Raw genomic sequence first — 11,047 nt, forward strand, 5'->3', positions numbered from 1 at the left:
ATTTTTTTGACAGAGGGTGCGCGCGAGCGTGCCCGATGGGCATAGCCCCCGAGCCCCAGGGCGATCCGGAAGGGGTCGGTTAGGGGTCTTCTTTGGTCAGGAACCATTGGACCCGAGGCTTAACATACCCATATGTTAGGATCTCGTCAGGTTGCAAGCCACCTATACCATAATTCTAGTTCTCTACAATCTCTAGGCACAAACAAGAGGCTATATATGTCGCTACTCTTACTCTAGTTGAGCTAGCAAGGAACTAAAACAACTAACTAAACAACTAGCAAGCTAGTCAACTAAGCAAACTAGAGAGCTACACTACTCAAGTGAAACTAGTAATGTAAATACAAGAGTGTAGGATGATTTTACCGGCCATGGCAAGAGACAATCAATCACAATATGAATACCAAATGAACATCGGGAGACAAACGATTTTTATCCTAAGGTTCACATGCTTGTCGACATGCTAGTCCCTATTGTGTCGACCACGCACTTGGTGGTTCACGAGCTAATTGGTACCATGCCAAGCCCTTTTCTAGGGTGTCATAAGAACCTACCCGAAGTGAGGGTAACTCAATGACATGAGCAATCCAATAGAATACCTTTTGTCTCTTCACTAGGGAAAGGTGATGAACCCCTCACAATCATGATCAGGATGGCCATGAACAATCTTGAACTCATTCCAATCACCAACAGCTGCTCCAAGCCGTCTAGGTGGTGGCAACCACCAAGAGTAACAAGAGAAACCACAACCGATGCAACCACAAGTGCCACTAGATGCGCCAACGAATGCAAATGCACTTGGATGCTCTCCCAACTCACTTGGATGAACAACAATCAAGAGAGATAAGTGGGAGTGGTGTTTCTCAGCTCAAAGGGATGTCAAGTATGTCAAAGTGCCAAGAGAGACACCCCAAGGCCGGCCAAATTGCTTAAATAGGCGCCCTCACCAAATAGAGTCGTTGGGCTCACAAAGGGGTACCGAACTCGCACAAGCGTCTAGTCAGGCGGGTCTGGTCACACCCTGTAGTGAACCAGCGAGCGCCACGTGGTCACAATTCAAATCCGACCGTTGCGCGCCCATGCGCACGCGCGCAAGCCAAGGACCGGACGCACCTCTCAAACGATCGGACTTGGTGCGACTTAGAGTCTGGTCCAAACCAGAGAGCTCCCAGAACATGATTTTCATGACCGTAAGTGTCATATTAGTGATGATCAGACTCCCTTAGAGTCTGGTCGTTCATGGCAATTTCGCCCAAGTGCCACAACGCACTGACCGGACTCATGAATAGTTCATGGTCGAGTCCGGTCCTTCACTTTCATCAGAGTCCGATCAAAGACCCTGAGGCACACCTTCTCTGGACTGAGTGACCGAACGTTACAGTCAGCGACCGAACGCGCCCCTGCGCAGAGTCCGGTCCTACTATAGCCGAGACCGAGAGCTAGGGTTTAGCACCGGGTTCACCACACCTGAGTCCGGTCAATCCGAAGCCAGTGTCTGGTCACTGCTATCTTCTCCTTTTCAATTCCAAACACTACACCCTTGTGCATGTGTGCCAACTCCAAGAATTCTAACACATGTGTACGTGAGTTAGCAACATTCTAAGTCAATTCCCAAGGGTGTGTTAGCTCATTAGGTTCCAATGCACATGCAATCGAGTTAGATTACCTAATGGCACTTGACAACCGCATCGACTATGATTTCTTCCCTCTTCATAGTACGACTATCTATCCTAAATACACTCACACCCTCTATGGTGTCTTGAGTGCCAAAACAAAAACCTATTTAATACCTTGCCTTGATCAATACTTGGTCTTTGTTTTTCTCTTTCTTCTTTTCTAAGTTGGAGCACTTGATCATCTCTTTTGGTCATCACCACTACTTTGATCATTATCATCTAGCTCCATTACTTGGATGTACCAACCTAGCTCACATTCACACTTAATGACATAGGTTAGTACTTATATTTCATCGATTAGCCAAAACCAAACTAGGGCTTTCATGTGGCCACCGGAGAAATGTGAGGCCCCCATCGGAGAAATTCGATGCAAACACCATGTTCTTAGGAAAAGCTCAAAGATTTTATCTACGATTGCAGTATGTTATTAGCACAAATTAAACAGTAGCATAGTTTGAAGAGGGGATATGATGTAAAGTGAGGCGGCAGTATATCACCACATTAATAAACAATACTCACTCTATTCTAAAAAGATTTTCAATTATGGGATTCGTGCCTATCAAACATGCTCAAATTTGACTAAATTAATAGTAAATAGTATTAACATTTATGTCTCTAAATATTTTTTTATGAAAATACATTTTGTAATAATTAATCTAATAGTACTTATTTTTTATAACTTTTGTCAAAGTTCAAATAATTTGTTTCAAGTAGAATTGCATTCTTTTTTCGAGCGGAGAGAGTGAGATGAAAGCCTTACTATTTTTTTTAAAAAAAACTAAAGCCTTACTAATTTGAACACCCATAGAGTCAACAGTCTTGTCCCACATTATTCTTCCACCGACGGTGCAAGCTAATAAGTTGTGAGATCCAATATGCATGTGGTCCAAATTGTAGTTACGGCCGGACACATATGGTTCACATGATGCGCGTAGTAGGTGCCACTACTACTATGCACATGTACACCGCCCCATTTGGGCTACACTACAATAATGTCGGTATGAACACAGTGGTATAATGCATGGCTAACGCGCTGTCAGCAGAAACCAAAGTACATCGTCCTGTTCGCTTGGCTTATAAGCCGTACTTTTTCAGCCAACGAATAATATTTTTCTCTCACAACAAATCAGTCAACAGTACTTTCAGCCATGGCTTATCAGCCAAGCGAACAAGACAATGTGAACAAGCATACGTGTGAGAATTAACCGATGAACACACAGCTATATATATTATATACCAGTTGAGTATGATACCCTCGATATTATACTATACGTCAAGTAGAAACACGTATCGCCTTGAGATCATCACCCGTTAAGGCTCTGCTACAGCGGAATCAGACCTCAATTTATCAATTAATTTGAGTGCAGATCGAAGATTCACTTGCCAGGAACCTTCTTCTCAAACGGTCTGCGGCCTGCGTACTAGTGACGGTGCTTCGCTCTCTGTGCTCTAACGAAGCCGCGTCAGAGAATCAGAGATGCATGAGCGCGCGCAAGTGAGGCGCACCTCTCCGGGCTCGCCATTACCAGAGCGATACTCAGTATGGGCGTCGGCCGGCAATCTGGCACTATTCGTTTGGACAACATAGAATCGGTTCCACATTTTCTCTCACATGAGTGATGAGTATCGTTCTCTTGTTTCACAAATAACACTGACAGTGTGACACGTTCGTCCATGCCTATGGATACAAGTTTATCCTTTTTCTACCGATCGATCTAAAGCATGTTAAAATGGAGGGAATTCCTTGTGAAACGAACATGCATGGATGTAACCAAAGAGGCAGTAGACAGAATCACATAAAAACTTTTGAACATAGGGCTCGATTGTGCTCAAACTAAGCAAACGAGAGCATCTAATAAGGTTTAAATTAGTGATCTACTTACTGACAACATGAAAAGTTTTGCAACCTATAGCCAAGTCTCATGAGCTATGCTATGATCTACTATATACCAAAGCTAAAGGCGCACAAAACAGTCAATATTGAAATGTAAATGCGAAGTATAGAAGTAGGCCTCAAAGAAAACTCTCGAGAAGGGTGTCAACATATCATATGGTATCGTTGCACAAAACATCACCCCTAGTCCATGCTGGTTCTCCGTGAAGTATCTCACACCTTGTCACCATGTCTTCCCGCTCCAAAGATTCGAGCACTACTACACAAAGGATTTGTAGCAACACTCTTTTTTTAGGAGCAGCTCCGCTCCTATAAATGGTGCTCAAACGAGCCGCCCCTACAAATCTATTTGTAGGGGTTGCTGGTGTTATCAGTGGCCCCTACAAATGACCCGATTTGTAGGGTCGGCTCTATATTGAGCCGTCCCTACAAATAGACGTCGAATAGTAAAAATTAAGTACTAAAATTCGAATTTTTTCAATGACCTCAGATAGAGAAATGGCCAAAATAAAAGTTGTAGATCTCAAAAAGTTACAATTGTTTACAACTTTATCATTTGAAATCATTTACTGCTTCAAAATGTTGCTGGAAATTTAATTTTTAAATTGTTGAAGAACTTTGATTTCTTTTTTTAATCTCTGGCTAAAACTTATAAATAGTCTTTCTCCCTCATACTAACTTCAAATCTGATGAACTTTTGTTGGAAAACTTTCTAAAAACATGCTCTATCAATTTATTGTATTCTTAAAACTATTATTTTGGTCATCTTTTCATGTGACTTTGTTTTATCAATTGAAAATTTGAATTTCAAAAAATGTCAATTTCAAACAATATTTTGAAGCAGTAAATTATTTCAGCTGGAAAAGTCGTGAACATAAAAGTTGTAGAACTAATCAAGATCTACAACTTTTGTTTTGGTCATTTCTTCATCCGACAAAGTGATAGTAACCTTGTTCATAAAATTTACATCCCTCTTATAGTTTATGAAACTATACGAGAGATATATAAAATTTATGAACAATGTTACTACCACTTTGTCGGATGAACAAATGACCAAAATAAAAGTTGTAGATCTTGATGAGTTCTACAACTTTGTTGTTCTAGACTTTTTCAGCTGAAATCATTTACTCTTTGAAAATATTGTTTCAAGTTGACATTTTTTAAAATTCAAATTTTGAATTGTTCAAACAAAGTCACGTGAAAAAGATGACCAAAATGAAAGTTGTAGATCTCAAAAAGTTATAGAAGTTTGTAGTTGACAACTTTTTTATTTGAGATCTTTTGTCAACGAAAACTATGTTTGAATTTCTCAAATTTGAATTTTGAATTTTTCAAACGACCTCGGATGGAGAAACAACCAAAATGAAAGTTGTAGATCTAGAAAAGTTATAGAACTTTGTAGTTGACAACGTTTTCATTTAAAATCATTTTGTCAAGGAAAATAACGCTTGAATTTCTCAAATTTGAAATTTAAATTTTTCAAATGACCTCGGATGGAGAAACATTCAAAACGAAAGTTGTAGATATCGAAAAGTTATAAAACTTTGTAGTTGACAACTTTTTGATTTGAAATCATCTTTTATGGTATACTACGCTTGAATTTCTCAAATTTAAAATTTAAATTTTGTAAACAACCTCGGATGGAGAAACTACCAAAATGAAAGTTGTACATCTCAAAATGTTATACAACTTTGTAGTTGATAACTTTTTCATTTGAATTCATTTAGGGCCTCAACACTTAATTTAAACTCATTTTAGGATAATATGTGAGGAAAGAAAATCCATTATAAACACAAGTGAGTGTGAGGTGCCCTGGTAGAGCAGGGTACGCGCGAGGCGGAGGTCGCGAGTTCGAATCCAGCGACCGTGAAAATGTTGTGACTTGCTATTTTTTGGGCCCCGAATGGTGATTTTGGTGATTTATGGAAAATAAGCCGCACCAACAAATCAACAATTTGTAGCAACGGGGCCGTAGGGGTGGCTGCCAAAACCGCACATAGAAACCAATCTGGAGCCACCCCTACAAATTAGTTTTGTAGTAGTGGAGGTCACCACAAAACCTCCCACCGAGCAAGAGTTGTTATCAAGACACAAAGGCTTGCCTCAACTCGCCCTACTCCCCTGGTCACCTTGAGGTTGTCTACAATAATACTTCTTCACCGAGGATTGGGTTTCCTCGTCCCCCATTGACCTTGAGGTTCACACCCTACACAGTCCGTCACTAAATAAATCATTTTGTAGAGTTGTCTTTAGTCGTCCCCCATTGATCTTGAGGTTCACACCCTACACAGTCTGTCATTAAATAAATCATTTTCTAGAGTTGTCTTTAGTCGAACCTTTTAACTAAGAGTATCAATATTTATGACATCCAATAAACTATGAAAATACATTTTATGGTACTACTATAAAACTCATTTTTGCAACAGGGTTCTCAACAATTGTTGGCCAAAACCTGTGTGATAATGTTTTACTGCCGTTTGAATGTAGACGGGTTGAAGTGGGGCACAGAACCGATGGTGAAAATTGCTTTGACTGCCACTCGCCGAATGATGCACGCTAAACAAGTAAAACAAGCAAATCACTCTATTTTGCCAATGGATTTTCATGTCATATAAGATTCGATCGAATTATATTCACTCGATTTAATGTCACATAGGGTCTATGACAATTGACAAGTACCAAAAAAAGCAATACACATAGACCCTTTTGGACATTTGGGTTTAATGTAAATGACAACTCGATCACAAGGCACCCATTTGCCAATGTTCCACTACCGGAAACAGTGACTTTGCCGTGTGCCACAGATACTCGGCAAAGACTAAAAAACACTTGGCAAATATTTTGCCGAGTGTAACACTCGGCAAACAACACACGACATCTACAGTGTCGGCAAACAGTTATTTGCCGAGTGTTTTTTTATCGCGCACTCGGCAAATGGCTTGCCGAGTGTCAAATTTGACACTCGGCAAAAAAAAGTGGTTTGCCGAGTATTTTTCTAAAATACACTCGGCAAAGGATTATTGTTTGCCGAGTGTATTTGGGAATTACACTCGGCAAACCTATTTTCCAAAGAAAAAAATAATTTTTTTCTCAGCATACCATTATTGTTTGCAGAGTATTTTTAGGAATTAAACTCGGCAAACCTATTTTCCAAAGAAAAAAATATTTTTTTCTCAGCAAAACCACATGTTTACACACTGATAGCTAACTATATCATTCAAATTCACTGTGAACTTCGACTTTGCAGCAGCTAACCAGTGCACGGCCAACAAAACATACAAGGAAATTGTATTTTAACATACACGGATTCAATCATTCAAGTATTAATCCTCAAAGGCTAAACTAAGCATACATGATGCCAAAAAAGCACGCACATTGTCAAATAGTTCCGTCTCAAGGCTTTCCATTGCCCAGGTTTCACTTTCCGTAGTTGATGTTGTTGATTCCCCTGATCTCCTCATTTCCTCTTACGGAACATGCTGTTAACATTGGCCAATTCCTCAGTATCGAGAACACCTGCAAACATCAGGAAAGATTAAGAGTCACTATCAATCTGCATCATCAAGGTTTACCAGAGCAAGCGACTGCAGCAGTTCCAGAACAGAAATGTTTCCTCAGTTAAATTCATGGCTTAATATCTACTGCAATTCATTCAATGCACATGGCACTTCCTGATAGATTTAAGTTCTCCTGCAAGAGTCTATTTCTTTTCGTGATCTAGGATCAAGGTGCACAGACACATGGATATTAGAGAACTCCCAAGGAGCACTAATAACCTAATGAGTGAAATACACTGGCGGCCCTTTAACTTATCGGCCTGTGCCAATCCGGTCCATGAACTTGCAAACGCGGAAAATAGGCCCCTGAACTTGTCAATTTGTTCACCGTAGGTCCATTTCTCATCCGGCGTGGCCTCCAGGCGACGTGGCAGTGCTCTGGGCGCCCGCCACGGAGAGCGAATCGTCAGGGAGCTTCATGCCCGGCAGCTCCAGGAAGGCGTCTGTTGACCCGTTGCCCCCGCACTGCAGCGGCAGGCTCCGGTGGCACCTGGCGCTCCAGTCGCTGAGGCCCCAGTCCCGGTCCGCCGCCGGAGCGAACCCAGGCGGGCATTGGCACGACGGCTGGCTCCTCTGGTTGCAGACGCCGAAGGCGCCGCAGAGCACGTAGACGTCGCACTGGACGGTGGGCGCGGCCCAGAAGAACTGCCAGCTCTGGCTGCCGGGGACCCAGATGAACTGCTTCGTCTGGCCGGTGAGGTCCAGCACCATGCGCGTGACGGTCGCGTTGTCGTAGAGCACGCTGGTGACGCGCCGGTACGCCGGCATCTCGACGTACGTCTGGTTGAAGAGCACGTTGTTGACGGCCTTCGGCAGGTTGGCGAACACGCGCCCCGTCCAGACGCCGCTGCGCCAGTAGGCGCGGGAGCCGTTCCAGAGGTAGAAGAACTCGCTGCTGCCGTTGCGGTCCACCGTGCCGGTGAACATCCCCGGCGCGGGGTCCTCGGCGTTGCGCCACGACGTCAGCGTCTGGTACTCGCCGGTGAGCTTGTCCTCGCCGAGACACGCCTCGGGCACCAGCGTGTCCGTCGGGTGGTCGAAGCTGTGCCATAGCACGTTGGAGGAGTTGCCGCCGTCGAGGAGGACCAGGTTGCCGTTGTCACGCATCACCGCAACGTTCGACCCCGGCGAGGACGACACCGACGAAGATGACGACAGGTTCGACGACCACAGGACGCCTGGCGTGGCAGAGGATGGGCTGAGCCCGACGAGCTCGAGGTTCCCGTCGGAGGAGGACACCCGGAGCTCGGTGGAGGCAACACCGGAACGGGACAGGGGATTGACACGATTGCCGACCCAGATGACGGTCTGCACGGGCACGTTCTTGTACCAAATGCCGAGGTAGAACCGGCCGGAGCCGCCGGGGCTGAAGAGGCCGAGCTCGAACTTGCCCTGCGCCGAGACCACCGTGTCGATGCCCCGCAGCGGCCGCCGCGCCGAGACGGTGTCCCCCGACAGTCTGGCGAGCGCCGTGCCGCGGAGGAGCACACACGGTGCCGGCGGGCGAGCACGGCGGCACCTGCGGGCGAGTGTGGCAGGGAGCACGGCAGCGAGCGCACGGGTGAGCGTGGCGGCTCCGGCAAGCGCATAAGGCAGCGAGCACACGGAGCCAGCGGGCGAGCGCGGTGCTGCGGCCGAGCGCACGCGGTGCCGGCTGGCGAGCGTGGCAGGTCCATTGAAACGTGCGGCTCACGTGCTTCGTCCGCCACGCTGGCACTGCCACGTCGCCTGGAGGCCGCGCCGGATGGGAAATGGACCTGCGGTGAACAAATTGACAGGTTCAGGGGCCTATTTTTCGCGTTTGCAAGTTCGTGGACCGGATTGGCACAGGCCGACAAGTTAAAGGGCCGGCAGTATATTTCACTCTAACCTAATTAACCACCATATAATCTAGGTTCATAACCTAAGACACGCTCAATAAAATTCTTTGATTTACTCTAGCAGACATTTTTACTGAGTTGTACCACATTAAAAAAAGTTTCATTTGAACTACGTATTGACACCAAATCTGTTGTAGGATATGCATTAAACAGGGCATATAGTAATTAAATGCTCACAGTTCTGCAGTAGTTGCCTGTATCCAGCATGTGTTTGAGAAAAATGCTCAGAGAAGTAAAGATAATAAATGAACTAATGGTACTCAGAGATGGTTTCATTTTTACAAGAAAAAACCAAGTGCCCATGAAATTTCTTACTTTAGAAGTGAAATTAAAAATGCATAGGCTCAATTTATTTTGAAAGCAGGTCATATGCATATGCATTGAGATGCAGTTTGAGGCTAGGTTTGCTGCCCGCGCTGGTAGTTGGTACTGTCTGTACAAGCTTGTGTTATTTAATGAAAAATGTTGACATGCAGGTAAAGTCAATGGATAAATCTTATGCATATTTCTTGGTGCTGATTGGTGAATCCATAATTAATCTACTTCCTTCAGGTTGTTCTTTTCCAAGCGCTCTTAAGAAGTGCCCAAGGTGAAAAGCATATCGCAGATTATGGGAGGCATACCGGAGAAATGCATCAACTGCAGACTTCCTGGAAGCCCATATTTAGTTAATAGTATAGGGCAGGTCATCTAGAAATAGAAAAGTATTTTATAAACAAAGGCACAACCGCACAACATACCAATCCATGTAACATGCATACTTCATTTCGTTTGTAAAAGGAGGCTGCATCTACCTCAACAGTTATGTGGAGTGTGGACACAACATGGCATGTTCCTGTATCTTGTATTTTTACTATTTTGGACAACAACTACACATTTTGAGTTCTACAGGAAAGGTAGAAGCCTACATTAGTTTCATAATGAAACATTGCAACTTGTTTTTTATTCGGTGTAATTCAGCTCACTTTGTTATTTTATTAATCTTTCCACTTCTTATTCGTGTATTTCAGGGAGCCAAGAGAATTAAGTAACATATATTAAACATCAGTACAAGTTAATAATGCAGGAAATGAAACCCATTCTAAGTGAGTTAAGAACCAGGCAGAAGTAGCAGCAAAAAGACAAGGATAGAATTTAACAGGCACGAGTCTATAACTAGAGACAATAATTTCACAAAATAGATAGAATTTGGATCACGAATCATGAATTTGAAGCAAACCTTCACTGGTAAAAAAGGCGCTGTCCCAAGCCAAGCTCTTGCGGAGGTTTACCCCCTTCTTGGCCTTCCGCTGCTCCGGGGACTCCATCCGCTCAGGGGGCACCTGCTCCACCATCACACCATCCGGATCCGCAGCCCGCCCCGCCGCAGACGGAGAACCAACGGAGGAGGTCGCCTCGGCACCCACCAGAGACCCTAAAGGAAAATCGTCTCCCGTCAAATCCACGAATCGCAATCGAAACAAAAGGCACCAATCCGGTGGTTCCTCCCGAGGAAATCCTCCCGAAATGGGGGTGGAACACCTCACCCGTGTGGGGTGGAACACCTCACCCGTGTAGGGCGGATCGGGACGCGACGGGGCCAGTGAGGCGAGGTCGTACAGGAGGTCGTCCTCGGCGGAGACATCGATGAGGGAGAGCGCATCCATCTCTGCGGCGCTGAGGCCTGTGGCTGATCGGAGTCTCAGGTGGGGGAACCCTAGATCGCCCACCAGTGGGGATCGAAGAGGAGGCGAAGCGATGGCGAGACGAGCTGGAGCCTGGAGAGAGAGAAGTTGAGATGGGGTCCGGCGCCGGAGAGGGAGGAGGGGAGGGAGGAGAGGGCGGGGCCGCGCCGACGGCAGAGAGGGAGGAGAGGGAGGGGAATTTTTTTTTAATTTTAACCCTTTTTTAATATAATTTTAAATCTAACACTGTCGTTTTTTTTAACTAACACTTTTGGCCGCGCCTATTGCCCTGGCGCGGCCAAATGCCTGTGCCGCGCCATGCATGGTGGCGCTGCACAGGGCTGACGTGGCGCGGGCCGGCCGGGGGGGGCGCTGACGT

At 45.0% G+C, this 11,047-nt stretch overlaps 1 protein-coding gene across 1 annotated transcript; it reads right to left on the minus strand.

Annotated features, from left to right (window-relative positions):
• Positions 1–7,466: 7,466 nt before the first annotated feature.
• LOC136468996 (G-type lectin S-receptor-like serine/threonine-protein kinase At2g19130) lies at positions 7,467–10,650 on the minus strand. The gene is made up of 4 exons (XM_066467363.1): positions 10,224–10,650; positions 9,182–9,198; positions 8,730–8,881; positions 7,467–8,643 (listed from the first exon to the last, which is right to left on the minus strand). Exons 1-4 carry the CDS (start codon positions 10,648–10,650, stop codon positions 7,467–7,469), a joined length of 1,773 nt encoding a protein of 590 aa, XP_066323460.1.
• Between the last annotated feature and the right edge of the window lie 397 nt (positions 10,651–11,047).

Source organism: Miscanthus floridulus, chromosome 8 (genome assembly GCF_019320115.1).
Source record: "Miscanthus floridulus cultivar M001 chromosome 8, ASM1932011v1, whole genome shotgun sequence".
In the NCBI taxonomy this organism is placed as follows: domain Eukaryota; kingdom Viridiplantae; phylum Streptophyta; class Magnoliopsida; order Poales; family Poaceae; genus Miscanthus; species Miscanthus floridulus.